This window comes from Cololabis saira, chromosome 5 (genome assembly GCF_033807715.1).
Source record: "Cololabis saira isolate AMF1-May2022 chromosome 5, fColSai1.1, whole genome shotgun sequence".
In the NCBI taxonomy this organism is placed as follows: Eukaryota; Metazoa; Chordata; class Actinopteri; order Beloniformes; family Belonidae; genus Cololabis; species Cololabis saira.
This window is the reverse complement of record NC_084591.1, coordinates 1,425,709-1,449,456: the sequence shown is the minus strand read 5'-3', so window position 1 is coordinate 1,449,456 and position 23,748 is coordinate 1,425,709. Positions and strand designations below refer to the sequence as shown.

General features: G+C 45.0%; 1 protein-coding gene across 3 annotated transcripts in view; it reads right to left on the bottom strand.

The window, feature by feature from the left end:
- The window catches only part of LOC133443643 (NLR family CARD domain-containing protein 3-like), a 39,286-nt gene extending 19,543 nt beyond the window's left edge, over positions 1 to 19,743 (bottom strand). For all 3 annotated transcript variants that reach the window (XM_061720739.1, XM_061720738.1, XM_061720740.1), the window contains exons 1-5: positions 19,627 to 19,743; positions 15,688 to 15,871; positions 9,395 to 9,514; positions 7,778 to 7,876; positions 7,593 to 7,654 (exon numbers count right to left, since the gene is read on the bottom strand). In XM_061720739.1, the coding sequence (XP_061576723.1) occupies positions 7,593 to 7,654; positions 7,778 to 7,876; positions 9,395 to 9,514; positions 15,688 to 15,836 (430 nt within the window). In that variant the 5' untranslated portion in view covers positions 15,837 to 15,871; positions 19,627 to 19,743. The remainder of the gene's footprint in view (positions 1 to 7,592; positions 7,655 to 7,777; positions 7,877 to 9,394; positions 9,515 to 15,687; positions 15,872 to 19,626) is intronic.
- Between the last annotated feature and the right edge of the window lie 4,005 nt (positions 19,744 to 23,748).

Sequence of the window (23,748 nt, the reverse complement as noted above, 5' to 3'; positions counted from 1 at the left end):
AAACACAAGATTAAGAGACATTTCTGACATTTTGGATGTGACACCGGCCCTAGACATAAGGGCAGCAAATGGGGAGAGCATGCCATATACAGGGTGGGTTGAGATAACTTTCAGGTTAGCTTCCGGGGCTGCAGCTAAGACCGAAGTAATTGTTCCCACACTTGTAATGAAGGGTGGTAAACTTGCTCAACCAATCATTGGCTCTAATGTAATTAAAATCATTATTGACAGTGAAATGAAACAATCAGGCACTGCTCACAGGGAACAGCTGAGCAAAACGGTGAGGGCAGCTTTCCCAGGCCACACAGACATTTTTGTAAAACAAGTAACCGCTGTTGTTGACCAAGTCGGTGTCAGGCAAGCAAATGAGTATGTAGTCAAGACAAAAAGGGAGAGAGTCAACATACCTAAACACCTGTCAATCCAAGTTGTGTGTCAAGTCCACATGGACTCCCCAGAGGAGGATGCAACACTAATCTTCGAGCCTGATGTGAATCCACGCTGGACAGAGGGACTGGAACTGTGTGACATGCTTGTGGAGGTAACCGGAGGCACAAAAAAACCCTCTATCACAGTAAGTGTACAAAACCCAACAGATCACGACATAGTGTTAGCAGGGAGAACTGTTATAGGGACTGTGCAGCATGTCCAGGCTTTCTACCCCGCCTCTGTAATAGAGAGACCCCGCCCCCCACAGTCAGTCATAACCAATCACATCAAGGCTGAAGAGAATCAAACTAACAGTAATGTTTGGGACCCACCTGTAAATCTGAGTCACCTCAGCGATCCAGAACAGGAAGTAGTTCGCCAGATGTTAAGGGAGGAATCTGCCTCCTTTTCAAAAACAGATGATGATATTGGCTGCATAGACAAATTACAACTTAACATATCTTTAAAAGATGCTGAGCCTGTAGCAAAAACGTATCTCTCTGTGCCCAAGCCCCTGTATCAGGAAATGAAGGACTACCTGAGTGACCTCATCGCTCAGGGCTGGGTAGAGAAATCTAACTCTCCTTATGCTTCACCAGTTGTATGTGTCCGGAAAAAAGATGGCATTCTACGACTGTGCATTGACTTCCGTGAGGTGAATAGAAAGACGCTTCCTGACCGCCAGCCTATCCCCAGGGTACAAGATATAATGGATGGCCTAGGAGGCAACTCTTGGTTCTCTCTCCTCGACCAAGGAAAGGCGTACCATCAGGGATTTATGGCAAGGGAGAGCAGACCACTGACCGCTTTTGTGACGCCATGGGGTCTCTATGAGTGGGTCAGGATTCCCTTCGGTCTTATGAACGCTCCAGCTGCCTTTCAGCGCTGTATGGAGAATTGTTTGGAAGGGCTGAGAGATGACATCTGTGTCCCTTATTTAGATGACACCTTGGTCTTCAGCCAAAGCTTCGAGGATCACGTCAAGCATGTGAGAACAGTGCTACAGCGGCTCTGTCAGCATGGAATAAAGCTAAAACCCCGAAAATGTGAAATGTTCAGACGTGAGGTCCGCTACTTGGGGCGCATCGTGTCTGCAGAGGGCAGTAAAATGGACCCGGCCGACACAGCAGCAGTGAGGGCTTTAAAGGAGAAGAGGCCACAGACTGTGGGAGAAATGAGAGCAGTCATGGGACTCCTGAGCTACTACCGGCAGTACATCAGAGTCTTTTCCCGAATTGCCGGCCCACTTTATGCGCTGACAGAATCAGACCCCAAATCAGACAAACACAAAGACAGTAACAGGAGGACAAGAAAAGTGAAAGGAAAGTTTAAAGGGGCACCTTCACACAAACTGATCACATGGACTGATGAACATCAGCTGATACTGGAGAGACTGGTTGAGCCACCGATTCTCGGATTCCCAGACTTCAACAAGTCATTCATCTTACACACGGACGCATCACACCAAGGCTTAGGTGCTGTGCTATACCAAGAACAGGAAGGTAAGCTACGTGTAATAGCTTATGCATCACGCACTTTGACCAAAGCAGAAAAGAACTATCATCTTCATTCAGGGAAACTTGAATTTTTAGCATTAAAGTGGGCTGTTACTGAACGTTTCAGAGACTATTTAATTGGCTCCTCCTGCACTGTATATACAGACAACAATCCACTTACTTATGTGTTGTCAACGGCCAAACTTAATGCAACGGGGCATAGATGGGTTGCAGAATTAGCTGACTTTGACCTCATTATTAAGTATCGTCCAGGAAAAGAAAATGGTGATGCTGATGGTCTTTCAAGAATGCCCTGTGACATCGACACCATGATGGAGGAATGCACAGAAGAAATGTCCTCCCCTTCAGTGCAAGCCACAGTACAAGCTGTCGGTGTCGAGAGTGATGTTTCGCCCACGGTGTGGTCCATGATGTCTGGTGAGTGTGCAGAAATGGATGAAGACATACCCACACAATTTTCAAAAACTGATATCTGCCAAGCTCTCTAAGAATTCACCACGACCAGGGAGGTGAATTCGAGAATCAGTTGTTTGCGCAGCTTAAGAAACACTGCGGAGTGATGGGCTCTCGAACCACACCGTATCACCCCCAAGGCAACGGGCAAGTGGAGCGACTAAACAGGACCCTGCTACAAATGTTGAGAACGCTCACAGAGAAACAAAAGTCAAGCTGGAGAGAATCATTGCCCAAGCTCATCTTTGCATATAACAGCACCAGAAGTGAAGTCACAGGTTTTTCACTCCTTTTCGGCCGATCTCCAAGACTACCTGTTGACCTGCTATTTGGTTTGACCCCAGAGACTGGCACTGCTAATCATCAGGAGTACATGAAAAAGTGGAAACAGCAGATGCAAGAGGCTTATGAGATCACAAAAGCAAATACAAAAAAGTGTGCTGAGAGGAGCAAGAGAAATTATGATAACAAAGCCAGGAGTTCTGTTTTGAATGAGGGCGACCGTGTTCTCGTTAGAAACATGACACCTAGAGGAGGAACGGGAAAACTCAGAAATCACTGGGAAGATTGCATCCACAAAGTCATCCATCAGGTGGGAAAAGACATGCCTATATATGAAGTGATACCTGAGCAAGGCAAAGCAAGGAGACGTAGGATCCTGCACCGTAACCTCCTGTTACCATGCGACCATTTGCCTCTAGAAATTCAGTTGAAACCAGCTAAAGTAAAAAGACAAATCACAGCTCATACTCATCGAGACAAAGATCAAACAGACCAAGAGACAAACAATGATGATAGTGATGATGATGACTATGGATGCTATCCACTCAGACATCAGCCTGTGCCACAGTCCCAAGTCCACACAGAAAGAGAGGATGCTGAAGGTGTCACACAGCTCATGCAGGACATTAAGCCTGAGCATCGGGAGATACACCAGCTGGAGCAGGACACAGGAGATCCACTGTTAAGAGAGGACATGTCAATTCAAGAGGAGGCCGCGCTGGAGGAGAGAACACCAGCACCACAGTCACCAGCTCAAGTTGAAGATCACGGTGAGAATGCACAACAGTGTCAGCGACCAGTAAGAGAGAGACGGGCCCCACGGATCTTCACCTATGATCAGCTTGGCCATCCCAGTTGCTGTGGCGCCGGTCTCCCAGGTAACATGATGTGTTATTTTCCTCAAACATATGGAGCAAGAACATGGACAGCTCCAGTACAGCACTGGAATTACCAGCCTGCAGTTGCACATGGCTACTGAAAGCAGCACATGCACTCACACACATATCATACAAGTTATACATTCATTAATGGACTCTCTCACAACCTGAGTGAACACATTATACACATATCACAAACTCATTGATGGACTTTTTCACAAATTGAGTGTTGACAAACACGTGCACATAGTATACACTCATTTATGGACTGTTGGACACTGAGTGTTGATGCACATATACACACACATTGAATGGACTGTTTCATAGAGTGCTGACACTCTTACAGATATACATGAACAAGAAGAACATTGATACACATGTGCCACGCACTCCTCGACTTTGAATAATTTGAGTAATTGTGTATATTGTTGAATGAAGGATTAATTTGATGATGATATGATACAATTGGCAGCACGGTGGCTTAGTGGTTAGCACTGTTGCCTCACAGCAAGAAGGTCCCCGGTTCGACTCCCAGGCCCGGCAGGGGCCTTTCTGTGTGGAGTTTGCATGTTCTCCCCGTGCTTGCGTGGGTTTTCTCCGGGTACTCCGGCTTCCTCCCACAGTCCAAAAACATGCATATTAGGTTAATTGATGACTCTAAAATTGCCCGTAGGTGTGAGCGTGAGTGTGGTTGTGAGCATGGTTTGTGTGTCTATATGTGGCCCTGTGATGGACTGGTGACCTGTCCAGGGTGTAACCCCTGCCTCTCACCTAAAAAATTAGCTGGGATAGGCTCCAGCAGACCCCCGTGACCCCGCAAGGGATAAAGCGGGTAAGATAATGAATGAATGAATGAATGATACAATGGCTAAATGCATTAGAGATTACTCGCTTATCTTCATCACCTGTTGATTGAGATGTTGGGGACGACATCTATGTTGTAGGGGAGTGTGTCATGGTTATAAAAATGAACATGATAAAAAAACACAGCTAAGTTGAACCAAGAGTTAATGGCTGAGAATAATAATTAATGGCAAAAAGGTGATTAAAAATACTATGTCATGATTATAATGCTGATTATAATGCTGAATGGTTGTTCAGAACAGAATATAAGCAATGGTAATAATAAGACCTGATTGTTAATCATTTTCATATGTTCTTATAATTATTCATTAGAAAATTTAAGTTAAAAGAGAATAATTCCTTGTTTCCATTTGTCTTGAGTTAAGGTTAAAATGAGGATTGATCATCCATTCTGTGCTCAGCTGATGTTGCCTGGCAGGCATAGAAGATAACAGAGACAGTAATGTCACATGTATATAAAAATACTTTATTTTATATCATTTTTTGTTTACAATATTTTACTTACCTTTTTATAAGAATTCATTTTTTTTTTTATTATTTTGTTTATTTCGGCATGTTTATATAGACACATTTCATCTCCAGAACATTATACATTGCATACTCAGCACATGACGAAAAGGGTACGGGAGAAGCTGACGCTTATCAAAGTCCCGCCCCGTTCTATGTAAGATTCATGATCACATCAACAACAGAATTCAGTAAGATACATAGTTTACCACATAGCAATTTGTCTAATTTCATCCTTCACAGTCCAGATAGCATGTATGTTTGTACACGTGTCCAGTCCACTCATCCTGATCACCGTTCCTGTGATTTACTACTGTGTCCACTGTTCAGTTATTTTTATGTCCAAGCCTCTTTTTGCATGCAATCCACTTTGCAATGGAGGTGCGTGTGTCAATGCAGATTTTGATTAGTCGCCGTCCTCTGGCTCTCTAGCCGCCTTTGCCCCCTCCGCTCGTACTGACTTCATCTCCTCCCGAGCTTTGGACACCTCCGACCATACACTGGTCAGTCTCTCCTGGATGTCAGCGAGGCCAGAGAGCAGCTTTGCCTGATCAGCTCTCACTTTTCTCAACTTTTGTAGCATCCAGACCCCGCCAAGCCCTAGGATCACCAGGCCCACCGTCATGCCCGTGAATATATAGACGTCCTCCACGTCTTCTATATCCAGCACCCCAAGACACACTACTTTCCACTTATTCCAGCTGTCCATGGTGTATCCCGCCAAGAATGTCCCATCTGGACAGGCCGGTTCCCTTGTCCCAGCACGCCGTGTAGAAAAAATCTTGTCAATAGCATTTACTGACCAGTTCAGAATCTCCATTCTTGATTTTATGTTCTGCTTGGTCGTGATATCTGCTGTGCTGTGATAGAGCTCAATGTCACACACACACATTTTATAGTGACTTTGTTTTGTTTCCATGTTTTGTTTCCATGCCAGGTGTTCCAGTGCTGAATTTCCCACATTGCCATTGTTTTGTACACATAGCCAGACATTGCCTTCCTGTACCTAGGTTTGATAATCCTTCAATAACAGTTTCTTTAACCCATGTTTGAAAACAGTTACATTTCTTGCTAACTTTAATTCATTGTTTAGGCTATTCCACATTTTCACACCAGCTACTGACAAACTATGGCTTCCCATCGTTGTCCTTATCTTTTTCTGTTGAAACTGCAGCAAGCTGCGCATGCTGTGAGGACCTTGACTAAGAGTGAACAATTTCTGAACATTTACTGGTAATGCCGTATAATTTGTATAAGTTATTTCCAGAACTTCAATGGTGTTTTATTTTCTTTATTAAGTATGTGGCGAATCTATTGCACAGCGATCGATTACTAATGCCTGCTCCCGTGTTGAAGGAGAAGTTCTGTTTTTGGCTGTCAGAAGAATAATACACTCTGGTTGTGTTAACACGTCGTGGTTGTGTCGTTTTTACACCCTTTTTACTTTATTCTTCCCCGGCAACGGGGCGTAACACTAGCTCCATAGAGGAACGTCATATTTGAAAGAGCACGTTTTAACAGACGGGACCAAGAACCTGGCGAGAGTGTTGAGTCCTTTATCACTGCAGTGCACACGCTTGCTGAACATTGTCAGTTTCAAACCCTGAGAGAAGAGTTGATAAGGGACAGAATTGTAGTAGGCATAAGAGATGCAAAGCTGTCAGAAAGCCTGCAAATGGATGCTGCGTTAACTCTGGAAACAGCGCTGATCAAAGTGAGGCAGAGTGCAGCTATAAAGAAGCAACAGCCCACCTTAAGAGGCACTGAACAACAGGCAGCTGCACATGTTGAAGCCATACAGAAGAACAAGTGGCAGAAAGCGCAGTCTCCTGGATGTGGCAGATGTGGAACAGAAGGAACTTTTGACAATCTGTCTATGCAAACCTTGTGTGGAAGTCATACAAAGAGACAAGTGGCAGAAAATACAGTACAAATCTGACACACGGTCTCCCGGGTGTGGCAGGTGTGGAAATATAAGAAAACACATGTGGAAGGAGTGCCCTGCTCGTGATGCAGAATGTTGGGTGTGTCATAAAAAGGGACATTTCGCAAAGATCTGCAGATCAGGAAAAGGACTCCATGATATCACACTGGCACACACTGAGTCAGAGGGAGGGTCCAGATCCAGACCTGCAGGTCCTCTACAGACCACTAGGGTCCAGATCCAGACCTGCAGGTCCTCTACAGACCACTAGGGTCCAGATCCAGACCTGCAGGTCCTCTACAGACCACTAGGGTCCAGATCCAGACCTGCAGGTCCTCTACAGACCACTAGAGTCCAGATCCAGACCTGCAGGTCCTCTACAGACCACTAGGGTCCAGATCCAGACCTGCAGGTCCTCTACAGACCACTAGGGTCCAGATCCAGACCTGCAGGTCCTCTACAGACCACTAGGGTCCAGATCCAGACCTGCAGGTCCTCTACAGACCACTAGGGTCCAGATCCAGACCTGCAGGTCCTCTACAGACCACTAGGGTCCAGATCCAGACCTGCAGGTCCTCTACAGACCACTAGGGTCCAGATCCAGACCTGCAGGTCCTCTTCAGACCACTAGGGTCCAGATCCAGACCTGCAGGTCCTCTACAGACCACTAGGGTCCAGATCCAGACCTGCAGGTCCTCTACAGACCACCAGGGTCCAGATCCAGTCGGACGGTCTCACCTTGTGGAGATCTTGCTCTGGATCCCAGATTTTCCGGTGAAGTCGACTGGTCTGAGCTCCGTCTGCAGAACCAGAGTCCACACACGGTTTATTGGACGTTTCCACGTTTACGAGCAAAATCAAACACTAACAAGTTCTCACGGTATTTGTTTGTTTTTTTCTTCCAGAGGAAATGGTTTTCTTACTTCATCGGAGCGGGTTCATTGTTGAAGTCGTCAGGCAGATCTTTGGAGACGTCACTCTTCGTAGACCGACACCTGGAAGCTGCAGAATTCACTCCTCTTCTGAAAAACCCAAACATCCTGATCTTCACATCTCACCAGTCAATGATAAATAACTGACTCCTTCTGCACAAACACATTGTAGGAACAAGACAGGAACCGGGAAATGGGAACCAGGAACTGGGAACTTAACCGATAACCCCATAGGACACACATCACACCAAAAACAGCCTGAAACAGACATACTTTCTTCTGATTGGTCAAGTATTCTCAATTTAGTTTTTTTGTTCCATCCTTCTCTCATAAACATCTCACATTTAATATCCACCATGACTGAACTGAACTATGGCTCAGAAAATCCATAATTCTACTTTATCATTCACATTTTCAAACTGAATAAGTCTTTACAATCTGTCAAACTGCCTTCAAAAACACAGCAGCAGGAGACTTCATGGCCTCAGCTTCTAACGCTGGCCTATTCTATCTATTCTAGTATTGATCAAGTTCTGCAGAAGCAGAGGGAATCAATCTCATCCTTTTGTCTTTATTGACTGTAGTTTGTGCAACTTTTTGAAGTTATATTGTACGCAACAATAACGTGGGAGCTGACAAGTGGAGATTCTTGTACAGGCAGACGTTTTTACAGACTTTTTTATACATTTACAAAGCTAACATTTACAGTTTGTTTGTAGAGACCCAATAAACCACCAGGTGTACTGATGATAAAGGACTATTCTATTGTATTTTAGTCTATTCTAAGCGTGTCCTTCCACTTTATTTAAAAGGAAATCATTAAAAGTGCTGACCATAATTCTCATATCTGGATACATTTCACACGTTTTTTTTTTTGTTTTTTTTTTTTTTTAAAAGATTTTTTGGGCTCTAGTGGCCCTTTATTCAAGCTGCAGATATGAAAGGGGTAGAGAGAGAGATCGGGGATGACATGCAGCAAAGGTGCGCAGGCCGGGATTCGAACCTGCGACCGCTGCAGGAGGAGGACTGTAGCCTCAGTATATGAGCTGCTGCTTAACCCACTGCGCCACCGAGCGGCCCATTTCACACGTTTTTAAGGTTTCCCAAAAACCAGAGAGAGCAGGAGGAAGTGGGAACTTTCCCTACGAAGGGAGAGGTTTCTGCCTCTGACAGGAAACTGCAGTGAGATTTCTACTTGGTGGTTTCAACAAGTTACAAGTTGAATCAACAAATGCATTTCTATGCAAATTAAACTTTTAAAAAGGCAATAAACCCATGAGCTACACGTTTGAGGCGCAGGATGGCAAATAAATGCAAATAAATGTCTCTTTTATGTCCAACAAGTTACAGACATTGAAGAGAATAATGAGAACAATTGTAAATTAATAATATATATATTAATATTGTAAAAAATAATATGAGTTATTACATGTTTAACATATAATAATTCAATTTTAACATATTATTGATATTCTTATATACATATATTCCTACACACCCAACACACACACACACACACACACACACACACACACACACACACACACACACACACACACACACACACACATGATGAGTCATAGAATCCGTTAACAACAGTTGTCTTACTTTGTGTCTGAAGGTCCAGGTTCTTTACTGAACTTTAAAGGGGGGTCCATGGACCGGTCACTCTTCAGAGACAGACAGATGGATCCTGGTGACTCTGGTCTCTGACTGCAGTACCGACCTCTGCAAACACAAATTCACATCAGTCACTCGTAATATTGATGAGGACGACTGAAGAAGATCTACACCAGGTTCTCCAACCCTGGTCCCCGAGAGCCAGAGTCCTGCATGTTTTAATGTTTCGAGTTTGAGTTTGAGTTTATTTTATTTATAACAGGGACAATACATATTAATGAACATATACATGTAAATATGCAAGATTATAGCCAATGGCTAATTTTCATCTTTAGTCCCTTCGGCAGGTTAATGTCAACAACATAAAATAATAAAATCAATAAAACAACATTAAAGACAAGTAGAACAGTTAGCTTCCATGGCCAGTAGGCAGGAGGAGCAATTACAAGAGAGAAAGCGTGTCCTTAAAAACACAATAGGACAGAAAAGGAAAAGAAAAGCAAAAACAATGAAAAGTATAGTGGATCATGAAACATACAGGCCAAGGGTCGGGGGACCATACCAATTTCAGTAATATTAAATGCTAAAATTAGGTATCAAAGGGCTGATTAAAGTGCAGAGTGCTGAAGTGTTAAAGTGTTAGGTGCGTAACTATATTGCAGATTGCCCGATTGCACAGTAAATATAAAGTGCTATTTTAAATGCACAATACTCAGTACATATTACATTAATTACATACCAGCAATGACAGTTTTATGGTACTGGGAGTACCCATTTTAGGAATATAAAGTGCGTCTTGCGTACTTTATATATATATAAAGGAAGGAAGATTCGTCTCCAGTCGGGTCTTACGGTTCCTCCATGATAAACACCTGTATGATCCACATCAGTCAGGCTGTAGACAGAACCCACTCAGTTTAACATCAGTCAGGCTGTAGACAGAACCCACTCAGTTTAACATCAGTCAGGCTGTGATGTGACACCGTCAATCACCACATCCTCCTCTCCACACTCTCAGAGCTTGGCATTTCAGGATCTGTCCTCTTGTGGTTCATGTCTGACCTTGCAGGAAGATCCTTCAGAGAATCACGGCAAGGACGAGTGTCCAGATCACATGAGCTGGCAGCAGGGGTGCCACAGGGATCTGTTCTTATCCCTCTTCTCTTGTCACTGTACACCATCGTACTAGGTCAATCCTCAGCTGTAATGGCTTCTACTACCACTGCTATGCAGATGATACCCCGTTTTTTACTTCCCTCCCCACCTAATGACACTGCTGTTTCAAATATCAGCATGTCTTTCTGATATCTCTGCATGTATGAAGAACCGCCACCTTCAGCTAAATCTGTCCAAGACTGAGCTTGGTTGTCTGTCCAGCCAGTCACTCCTTACCTCCTTAGAAATGTGTGAAGTTGGATAAAATCACGCTTGTACCCACGTCTAGTTCCAGGAATCTTGGTGTCATGTTAGACAGCCAGCTGACCTTTAATGACCATGATGCCCCGGTTTCCTGGTCAGTCCCTATTTTCTCTTTACAACATCAGTAAAATCAGACCCTACTGTACCTGAAAGAACATATGACACTATGTTCAACCAGTAAAAGACGCCTGGAGCTTCCACCACAACGTGGTGTGAAATCAGCAGCTTCTCTTCTCCTCTGTTGTTCCCCGATGGTGGAACTATGGATCTACCAAACTCTGTCTGATCTGCAGGTCTGGATCTACTTTAAGAGCAATCTAAAGAGTCAGCTCTTAATGGAGCTTTTCTGCATCTAGTAAACTTCTCTGCTCATCAGGATGAGTTAGGACATTTGTCCAGCTCTTAGCATGGCTCAGCACTGAGAAAGCTGCATGCATTTCTGCCAACATGATATTTTGATGGTGAATGAAAGGCCTAGTTTTGCTGTATAAAGTGAAGGTTGTAGGGGGATAAGGGAACCAAACACAATCCTCTAGTATTCGTTCATCGTTTTTCAGCAGGAGAGACCACGTCTTTCCTGTGTTAGCGTCGCTCTATTGGTTACCCGTAAAATTCAGAATCCAATCTAAAATTGTATTACTTGCGTATAAAGCCCAAAACGGCTTAGCTCTGCATTATTTGCAAGACCTGATAGAGCCTTATGTTCCTGGCAGAGCTCTCCGCTCTCAGAGTGCAGGTTTACTCGTAGTTCCTAGAGTATCTAAATGTAGATTTGGAGGGCGAGCGTTCTGCTATCAGGCACCATTACTATGGAACCAACTTCCAATCTGGGTTAAGGAGGCTGACACCACCTCCACCTTTAAAACTAAACTTAAAACCTTTCTGTTTAGTAAAGCCTATAGTTAGTGTTTAGTAAACCTCTAGCTGGTGTTGGTAAATCTCTAGGTAGTGTAAACTCTAGTGTGTTAGAGTCAGTAGTCATAGTTGCAGCTATAGAACAAGACTATAATAGTTAGTCTCAAATATAGCTTGGTGGTAGATATGCTGCTATAGGCCTATGCTGCAGGGGAGACCGACATGATCCAAAACGTACGAAAAAACGTACAAAAAAAAACTACCGAAAAACATACGAAAAAACGTACGAAAAAAACATACGAAAAAAAACGTACGAAAAAACGTACGAAAAAAAAACGTACGAAAAAACGTGCGAAAAAACATACGAAACGTATGAAAAAAAAACGTACAAAAAAACGTACAAAAAAAACGTACAAAAAAAACGTACGAAACAACGCACGAAAAAACGTACGAAAAAACGTACGAAAAAACGTACGAAAAAACGCACGAAAAAACACACGTACGAAAAAACGCACGCATAAAATATAGCTTGGTGGTAGAGATGTGCTATCAGGCACCATTACTATGGAACCAACTTCCAATCTGGGTTAAGGAGGCTGACACCACCTCCACCTTTAAAACTAAACTTAAAACCTTTCTGTTTAGTAAAGCCTATAGTTAGTGTTTAGTAAACCTCTAGCTGGTGTTGGTAAATCTCTAGGTAGTGTAAACTCTAGTGTGTTAGAGTCAGTAGTCATGTTTGCAGGCCGGAGCTTCGGGAGCTGCATGCTGGCCGGCGGTCCCTGTACATCTGAAGAGCTGGTTTCATCCTGAACCAAACTCTGCTCTCTGAACTAGCAGGACCACACGGTTGAGGAACACAGAAGACTCCGTGGTGGAAAAACAGGAACCAGAAGGAACAAGTGATGTTTGAAGAAACTAAAACTTCCAGTAGACCAGCACATACAGAAAATATAAAGTCATAATCAGGGGCGTCGCCAGGTGTAATCCCTTATGGGTTCTGAGCCCAAAGGGGCCCCCACGTAGCGGAGGCCTAAACTGCGTGCGCGCGCAAAGCGCGCGCACGCGCAAAATTTTTGGGATCTTACGGGTCGGATCGGTTAACTTTGCATGACTTTAAGTCGTTTAGAAACAGATTGACAGCCACAAGCAGCTTCAATGATTATAACAAAAAAGACCATTCCAGATCAGCAGATGAATGCATAGCACAGGATAATAATAACTGCAGGGTGGTGAATAGTGCAACAGGGCAAAGCTCTGTGTATTCCCCTATTCAATTTTAGACAATATAAGGAGTAAAAACTGAATGAGAAACGAGAAAGCCAAAGAAAGTGTCATGACAACAATTATAATTATTATCCCCCTCATTTTATTGCTGCATTCAGCAAAATACCAATGACCTCCAAGTTCCAACTCACTGCATCATATAGGGCTAAACAAACATCCATCTCAGACTGGTATTTTATACAAAATGGCAAAATAAATAAATACAATAAATAAGAAAAAACACATGACTGACCAACATAGCAGCATATAAATAAAATTCACATTAAACATTCCCAACTCAGTCCCAATACAAAGACATACTCAATAAAATTACAATAAAAGAACTTAAGGTGCCATTACAATGGCTTTTTCTATCTTTTCGTTTCTGTGCTCCTGATTTCTTCTGTTTTGTTTTAGCCTCCGCCAGTGGCAGAGCGTGGGTTTCAGCACAGAGGGGGCGGAGCATTCTCAATGGGCCCTTATGATAATTATTTTACTATAGAGGGTTTTCACCGACGTCACGAAATGGGCGGTACCGCGACCCGGCAGCCATAGCGGCGGGATTATTTGTAGGCAGAGTGGAGGCTGTGGAGGGCTGGAGGTTGAACAACAACAAAGCGGCTAACATGTAAAATTTGACCATGTCAAAACCACGGAAAACCTCGGCAAAACGTGGGGAAGATACCAGATACCGGGAAGGACTTGGTCCTCCAGAAAGGGCGAGGTATAAAGAGAAATTAAACCTTTTAGGTGGCCATGATCCGTACGAGCTGGAGCAAACAACGTGGACCACGGATGACCCGACTATTCTGCCAACGATTAAATATCCTGACATCGTGAATTACCTCATTTTTTTTACCAAATGGACCCCCATTTGTACACTGGCAGAGTAGGGTGCTAGAAATTTAGTTTGAGAAACTCTGTTGTAAGGCTATGAAATGAATAAATCATGGCGAGCAATAACGCTAAATATACAGTAGATTATTATATTATTATATTTATTTTTCACTTACCTGACAAGAAATGTGAAGAACAAACACGAATGTTGTCAAGATTCTTGCCCGTGAAGTTCTGTTTCAGTGCAGCAAGCCACAGACGTCTCCTTTCTTCTGATAAGTTTCGGCAAGTATCTCCCTGATTTGTGATAACTTTTGGAAGTCTGTAAAACTCCAGGTGTTTTTCTCGGTCAGACCGATTTGTACAACCGTACACACGGCAATAATTGACCATTTTCCACGCGGATTGTGATTACGGTTTATGAAGGAGCAGAAATGTGCAGTCTCTCATACGCTCTGGCTTTGTTTTGGTCTGGGGGGGTGGGGGGTATATCTCCGTAATGGCGACTCGCGTTTGGTGACGTCACGTGAAAGCCCTGTATTCAGCAACTTAAAGATAACGGACACCTCATCATACCCAGCAAACAACACAAATGCTCACGTTTACTGAGCCAAGCAAGCCTAGGTGCCACAAACCAGTTCACACACACACACACACACACACACACACACACACACACACACACACACACACACACGCACACACACACACACACACACACACACACACACACACACGCACACACGCAGCCTGACAGCCGTCAATCTGAGAGCTGTCCTTGGTGCTGGTGTGACAGTGACTCACAGGGTCTGAGCCAAAACCATCTTTAATATAACTTAAAACATAAAATGTAAACTACAATTACACAATCTATTCAGATAGAATATAGACACAATTGTCTATAAGGCCATTAATGAGATCTATAAATAGAAAATAGACACGGCGGTCTAAACACAACAAAACGCATAGCCTATTAAAAATGTATCAACTGCACACAATATGCATTCAAATAGAAAAATAGACACGGCGGTCTATTACAGTTGACAACAACACAAGGTACATTAAGGTGGTCAAGGCAATAACAACATTCTGATCATTATTTATGTGCTCACCGATTGCTGTCTCTGCGCTTGTTTGCCGCTGCACCAATTCACAGACTCCGAACTCCAGAACATCATCCTCGGTTCGAACAATATATTCCAAGTAACGTTGAAAACAATGTAACGGCCGCTACAGCTAACACTAGCCTCCTCATCAGCCACCGGCGCCGTTGCAAAATATGAGGAGAGCGGCGGACAGGAAGCAACTAGCCTCTCCTTTCTCTCTTTTACCTTTCTTTTTAACGATCCAGACTGGTGCTTTTTCTTCTCCATTTTTCCTCTTTCAAAGTTCCCTCCAAAATGCCGCAGTCTCACATACAAGACGAGTTAGTTCAAATGTAAAAAAACGAAACAAGTTAAGTTCCAGCCAATCAGGTTGGCTCACAGCCCTGATGCGTTCAGGACAGTTGTAAAGTAAGAATTAACCTACACTGGCCGCACAATGCACATTTTATCGTTATTATAACCTACAAATTTTACGATTATATATGAACGTATCACACAAAACGGGGCCCTCTCATTGGGCCCCCCTGAACGTGTGGGCCCTGGGGCGACCGCCCCCTTGCCCCCCCTCTGGCTCCGCTACAGGCCTCAGCTGCAGGCACAGAGAGCACGTAATGCCAAAATAAAAGCCTCGAGCGAGTCGAGCCTCGTCGGGAGCGGCGGCGGCGGCCCCTTAGGGCAGAGGGGGGGCCCTCTACTTTGAAATGTTGTTGATATTGGGTTTTTATAACCCGGAAACCCGCGCCAGCGTCGCTAGTGGTCATAATGAGTCATAAAATCAGTTAACAACAGTTGTCTTACTTTGTGTCTGAAGGTCCAGGTTCTTTACTGAAGTTTAGAGGTATTTCTTTGGACCGGTCACTCTTCATAGACAGACAGATGGATCCCGGAGACTCTGGTCTCTCCTCCTCTTCCTCCACACAATCCTCCATCTCCTGGACGTCAGTCATTCAGAGACATGAACCACAAACACCCACCTCTGAATCTGTAGACAGAAACTTTATTAAAACACCACTAAGTCATGAAATACATTCTTTCACCCACTTTTCCTGAATGACTTTGTTAAAACTCCTGAGGCTGAAGAGAGAGGTTTTACTGATACTGACGATAAGAGAGAATTGAAACTGAGAGTCGCCTCTAATTTGATTCCAATCTGTGAAGCCGAGTCTTCACCTGGAGAAGAAATGTTCTGTTTCATTAAAAAGTCAAGGAACGACTGATGAAATCATCCAGGAAACCACTTCTTCACTCATTCACACTAAAGACCAGTCTGAACGTTACCGGCTCGTGTTCAGTTTTCTACACAAGATCATCAGAGTTTATTCTGGATCCAGTCATGAAGGTGAGTCTGAGATCAGGGGTGCGTTTCCCAAAACCACCGTTGCTGACGATGTTCACCACTAACATAGTTGGACCCACGCAGGAACGATACGAGTGTTTCCTGAATCCACGGCTGGAATGATGGAGGGAAGGACGTTGGTACCTACATAGAACCATCACGGTTCAGAGACTCAGCTGTTTCCAAAAACACTGTTCAGACGAACGTTCACAAACACGGTTGTTAAGTCGTTTGGTTGTACCGACAGATCTGGGGCCTCATCTATAAAGCTTTCTTGCGCAGAAAAAGCGCCTGAAAGTTGCGGAAGCCACCATCTACGCAAAGCCTCGGATCTAAAAAGAAAAAACTAACCGAAAAATCTGCTTATCTTTACGGCAACTCGGACCCTCCCGTAAGAATTTACTTAAGACACGGGGAACTGGCGACGCAGGGTTTGAGGTGGTGAAATGAAGTCAGATTCATGTCATACTCTTAATAATGTCATCACATATCACAACATATATCAGACTTATAATAAAATAGTGCTGATAACGGAGCAGGCGGGGGGGGGGGGGGGGGGGCTGCCGCTCCGAGCCCACTACCCCACGCCGAAGAGGAAAAAAGAAAGTGTTCTGATTAAAATAAGGAAAGTTGGACTATATAACAATTGCGTTCATAAGGATAAAGTTTTAAAAAAAATAAAAATTAAAGAAATAGTCTCTTCTCCCCGTGTGTGTCTGCCTGTCATGCACGGGTACTTGGGCGCATGTTGTTTACTTTTAAGCCGGAATTATGGTTCTGCGTCACACCAACGCAGAGCCTACGCCGTAGGGTACGGCGTAGGTGTGCGTCGCCGCGTACCCGACGCCGTGGGCTCTGCGTTGGTGTAACGCGGAACCATAAATCAGCCTAGAGCAGTTCTGAGGGGAGACGGGAGGGAGGAGGGGGAGCGGGGGCTGCCGGGCCGCCGTCCCGAGTGTCTTGATGATTTGCTGAGCTTACCGTTAGTTTTTAAACTGTAAAAAGTGGGGGGGACAAATACATGATTTTGAAAAGTGGGGGGGACATGTCCCCCCTGCCCCCAGGGAAAATTGCGTCGTGCGAACGTGGCACTAACGGGCAGCAACGACGTGCTGCCACTCACTCGCTTTATTTTATACTATTTATATACTTTTTCTACTTTTACTGTGACCACCAAATAATCTTGTTTCACTGTCCTCTCTCCACATCATCCACAACATCTAGATCTCAGATCTCAGCGAAATTCAGTGGCACGGTGGCTCGACACGTTCATTCATTCTGACGCATTCATCCCTAACAGGCTGCAGGAAGCCACTGCGCATGCTCAGTAGGCTCATCCATATGGATTTATGGGCGTGTTGAGGGCGGGATATGGGGCGTATTCAGCTGCGCAGCTTTCCAGGTGGACTGTGATTCATAAAGGGAACATTGCGTGGAAGTCTGCGTGCACGCGGTTTTATAGATCCGGATTTTTTTTTGCGCCCGCCATTTTCGGCTTTTGGGCGTACGTGCACTTTTAGTATGAATCCTACGCACTCCATTTTAAATGAGGCCCCTGGACCTGTGGGAGAAGATTAGTTCCTGGTTGTCACTTTATCAATGATGGAAGTCGTAGTGGACGGCAGGTGGAACCCACCGATGGAAGTTCACCTTTAACATCCAGTCCATCATCCGGTTCACCTGGAAGAACATCAGCTGCTGTTGTGAACCTTTATGAGGTTCCATTTGGACCAGGAACCTTCTTAAACTCATTGTTTGTCTACTGATCATCCAGCTAAGACATTAATGTGTGTTTCTCTCACTTTTAACTATATTTTATTTGTAACAAAGCTCTTTAAACCTCAGTGTAATAGTGGGTGTGTGCTGTAGGGGGTTGGGAGGAAACGTAGACCAACCTGTGAGTGTCATGTGATCAGAGCCAGAATACGTGAACGAACTTGTGTCATGGTTTGATTTGATTTGATTTGTTTATTTGCACAACATAAAAAAAAACGGTACAAAAGTTTAAATAAACATAAAAAAACATGAAAATATGTGCAGGTGAGAAAGGAAGCCCTAAATGGGCTTATTCAAAGTTCTCACCAGGAAAAATAGATTGTATTGAACTAATAGCAAGAACAAAAAAAAAACAAACAAAAAAAAAACAGCATTCAAAAAAGATGGATATAAACAGACAATTTCTCGGTGTGCACGTGCAGAAGTGAGTCCACATTAAGTGGAAGCACTTCTAGACGCTTGGTCAATAAGGCTGGTCTTCAATCTCTGTTTAAAACTATTAATAGACAGTGAAGATTTTGCGATGGTGAATGTTAGGAAGCTAACAGGAATGTTCCTGCTCTTAAAACAACCTCATTCACTGAATATTTCACAAAGATTTGATTGTAAATTGTTCTTCTGTTCTATTTGAAGTACTAATTTCTCGTCTACACCAAAACTAATTTAATATCAAGGTATTTTTAGTGTCATGTATTGTGATGGATTTATTCCATCCATCCAGTTTCTTTAGCTGTTTAATCGTGTACAGGGTCACGGGTCTGCTGGAGTCTATTCAGCTCATTACACCAGAAAGACAGGATTATTGATTTATCTAAGATGTTAATGTATTGATAATCATGTGGTGGTTGATATGTGACTGCTTTATGTAAAAGTTTAAAAATAAACTCTTCAATTTTCTGCTGAAGTCAAATCAAACACATCTGGAAACATCGTTCATCCTGTTCTGGGTCTCTGGAAAGATCCTAGATACAACTTCTGTTGCAATAGATGCTATATAAATAACATTTAACTGAATTTAATTGAATCGATTAAATTAAATTAAATTCAACATTGTTCAAACTTCCATAAAACAACAGTTTTCAATGGAAACACTCTTTGAACAATATTCAGCTTTTCAGTATAAACTGTCCTGAAATCATGGCATTACATTTAACTGCATGTTCAAAATAAAGCAGCAAAGTTTTGGGAACAAATTCAATCAGATCTGATTAATCAGTAATTTCCAGCTTGGGGAAGCTCTGAGAACTTTACACATCTGTCTGAGGAGACGACGTCACGCTGCAGAAAAACCCCGGAAATAACGTTGAAGTCTTTTTAACTCACAGAATACCCAAAGTAACAACTTTGAGAAGCAGGTACATTAAATCCAACTTTGTGAGACTGAAATCATCATATAAATACAGTTTACCGACCTGTTAAATATAGATAAAACAGGAACCAGGAGGACAGGAAATGTTCAGAAACAGGAAGTTCAGCACACGCACGTCTGTCCTTACGAGGACCTTCTAAACTTCTGAGTTTCCATCTGAACCCGAACCTCAGATCTCACGTCACAGCTCAGCAGGATCCAACCAGAACCAGGAAAATACATTTAAACAGCAGAAGAAGAAAGAACACACACTAACCTGGTCTGCTCTGCTGCTCCGTCCGTTAACATGGAGTCTGAACTCTGAACACTTTTATCAGTGACTCAGAGAGACTCCTCCCTGCAGTTACAGGAAACCACGTGACTTTCAGAAGCATGCACTCGTGTGTGTGTGTGTGTGTGTGTGTGTGTGTGTGTGTGTGTGTGTGTGTGTGTGTGTGTGTGTGTGTGTGTGTGTGTGTGTGTGTGTGTGTGTGTGTGTGTTCGCGGCTCTGCCCGCAGGGTGTAGTGATGCGTCTTGTGCAGCATGCTAGTGAGACGTTGCATGTAGAGATGCATGTGACTTCCCTCCCTTAGCCCCTGCCGCTGACCAACCCACTTTGGGTAAAGGAAGCCGAGTGAGTAAGTCTTCTGAGGTCAGTACATAGCCTCTCCTTCACCAAGACCCCTCTCTTGCCTCCTCGTGGCAGCACACGGTAACTGAGGTCCTGCGACCTCAGGCTAAAAGGAAGGGGATCGCCGGGTAGCAGTGGGCCCGACCAACATACCACTGCCCCATCGCCAAGTGGGTAAACCCGGGAGGGTGCTCTGGCTAGGGGAGAAAACCCCAAAATTAAATCTGCACTCGGGGCAGGCACAGGCGGGATCCAACAGAACGGATCACCGGCAGTCCCCTGCAACTCAAGTCAGGTCGAAGGTCGTCATGGGTCTCCCATGCCACTGGAGGTCAACCTGATGGAGTGAAGATGGTGGGAGTGAGGACTGCGCACCCACACCCTCACCCTAATCCCTACCTCGGCGCAAGCTTCTTGCTCCTCCCCCCTCCCACCCCACCCCAATCCCCTCAAAAAGTCCTGTGGCGACATGTGAATGGCGGCAGACACAGGACAAGGATGTGGCTGGGAGTGTCTAGTCAAACCATGCACACAGGCGGCAGTGGAGTGATCGTCGTTGTGACTGCGGGACGAAGCAGCGCGTCACCTCGGTAGCTTCCACTGTGACAGAGCAGCCCCACACTGCTCTCCCCTGGAATGGGGAAGGACCTAGAAAAGGTGGTTCAAAAATTGTCTGCTTCTCCCACTCCGGACGGTATACCGCAATCGTCGGAGCATCCCCCTATGCGGTCGAAAAACAAAGAAAATCTACTGTAATTTATACATTGCGTCGTGGAATATCCGTACATTGCTGGACCTGGCCGAAACATCTGAGAGGCCCCGCCGTAGGACAGCACTTGTGGCCCTGGAGCTTGCGAAGTACAACATCGACATCGCAGCACTCAGTGAGACCAGACTACAGGATGAGGACTCCCTGTCAGAGGTTGGTGCAGGTTACACCTTCTTCTGGAAAGGGGTCCCTGAAGGCGCTCGCCGCATCCATGGAGTTGGTTTCGCTGTTAAGTCCCAACTGCTGCACCGCATCCCAGAATCTCCCATCGGCATCAATGAGAGGCTGATGACCTGGCGTATTCCCCTCAACAAGGGACGCTTTGCTACTCTCATCAGCGCTTATGCACCAACACTTGATGCTGAACACAACATAAAAGAGGACTTTTACCGGGCACTTGACACCATCTTACAGAAAACCCCAATAACAGACAAGATCATTCTCTTGGGAGATTTCAATGCTAGAGTGGGCAGAGATCACCTGGTATGGAAGCAAGTCATTGGTCAACATGGAGTGGGGAAAATGAACAACAATGGGCTTCGGCTCCTCTCCCTCTGTGCAGAACACCATCTGGTAATTACTAACTCCATCTTCCAGATGAAAAACAGGCTCAAAACAACCTGGCAACACCCCCGTTCAAAGCATTGGCACCTCTTGGATTATGTAATTGTCCGGCAAAAGGACAGACGGGATGTTCTTATAACTAGAGTCATGCGCGGAGCAGAATGCTGGACCGATCATCTCATGGTCAGGTCCAAACTCTTCATGCACATTCAGCCCCGTCGCCCTAGGACAGCTCCAAACAAGAAACTCAACTGCTCAGCACTAAACAACCCCGACACCAAAGACAACCTCCGTCGGTTACTTGCAAGAAACCTTGATCAGATCCCTGAGGAACCCACTGACTGGCCAGCCCTGCGTCATGCCATCCATAGTGCAGCTTCAACAGCGCTTGGCCCGTCAAGGAAGCGTCACCAGGACTGGTTTGATTGTAACTCAACTGAAATACAATCACTCCTTCAAGCAAAACACCATGCACATAAAGCCCTCCTGTCCTGCCCTGGATCTGCTTCCCTTAAAGCCACCTTTGTTGCAGCAAGAGCTGCGACTCAACGTGGCCTCCGGGCCATGGAAGATAACTGGTGGGTGCAGAAGGCCAAAGAGATCCAAAACCTTGCAGACTGCAATAACACCCAGGGATTTTATGATGCCATTAAAGCCCTCTACGGCCCTAGGAAGCGGTTAATTGTCCCTGTCCGTTCTGCTGACGGAGCTACCCTTTTCAAGGACCGCCGTGAGATCCTTGGCCGCTGGGCAAATCACTTCGAGACTCTCCTCAATCACGCAAACCCTGTCGACCTTCACATCCTGGATGGACTGCCAGACCTGCCACCAGTTGAGCACCTTGACTCCCCACCACAGTTCTGTGAGACCCGTCAAGCCATCAGAGACTTGAAGAACAACAAAAGTGCAGGACCTGATGGCATCCCGGCAGAGGTTTTCAAGAACGGCGGGTACCTCCTTACACGCCGCCTACACCTCTTGATCACACACATATGGGAACATGAGACCCCCCCACAAGACTGGAAGGATGCCAACATTGTGGTCATCTACAAGAACAAAGGTGACAGAGCAGTCTGTGGGAACAGTCGTGGAATCTCCCTCCTCTCCATTGCAGGGAAAGTGCTGGCAAAGATCATGTTCAAGCGCCTGGAACACATCTCGGAAGCTGCTCTCCCAGAGACGCAGTGTGGTTTTCGGAAGTCTAGGTCGACCACCGACATGGTCTTTGTCTTAAGGCAGCTACTGGAGAAGAGCAGGGAACAGTGCAAAGACCTCTATATAGCCTTTATTGACCTCAGCAAAGCGTTCGACACCATAAACCGTGAGATGCTCTGGAAACAACTGGACAAACTTGGGGTACCACCCAAGTTTCTGTCCGTGCTGCAGCAACTGCACACTGGGATGCAAGCCAGAGTAATCACCGGAGACCTCCAGTCAGAGCCCTTCAAGGTAAATACCGGGGTGAAGCAAGGCTGTGTCTTGGCACCAGTGCTTTTTAATCTCCTCCTTTCTGCCATCACCTTTCTCTTCAATCGTGCCTTGGATCACAAAGACGGTGTTCATCTTGAATACCGCCTTGACGGCAATCTTTTCAACATCCGCCGTCTCCAAGCCCATACGAAGACAAAGATTTGCCGTATCTGTGAGCTACAATATGCAGATGACTGCGCAGTCTTAGCCCACAGCCCAGAGTCTATGCAGCATGCCCTCAACACAATTTCCACTCTTTACCAGTCCTTCGGTCTTCAGGTCAACACACAAAAAACTGAAATCATGTCCCAACTTGTTACCCAACCTCCCTCACCCCACAGCTTCCATATAAACGGCATCCCACTCAAAACAGTCGAACACTTCACCTACCTTGGCTCTACAATATCCTCCCACTGCTCCCTCGACACAGACATACACACCCGCATCAATAAAGCTTCATCAGCCTTTGGACGGCTTCGCAGGAGGGTTTTTGAAAACCGTAACCTCAAGGTCGGCACCAGGGTTGCAGTTTACAATGCAGTGTGCGTGTCCACCTTGCTCTACGGGGCAGAAACATGGACGCCATACAGAAGGCACATAACAAACCTGGAGGCCTTCCACATCCGTTGCCTTCAAAAAATCCTTGGTCTGTCCTGGGAAGATAAAGTACCTCACTCGGAGATCCTGAAGAGCACTAATTCCAGCTGTATGGAAGCAGCTGTGGCCAAAAGGCACTTACGGTGGATAGGTCATACAATCCGACTGCCTGAACACCGCCTGCCCCGCCAAGTCCTCTACGGTCAATTACAAGACGCAAAGCGTGCTGCTGGTGGCCAAAAGAAACGCTACAAGGACTACACCAAGGACCTTCTGAAGCGCATTGCCATCAGCCCCACTCAGCTGGAAACTCTAGCGTGTGATCGCTTAGTTTGGAGAGATACTTGCGTCAGGGCAATCACACAAA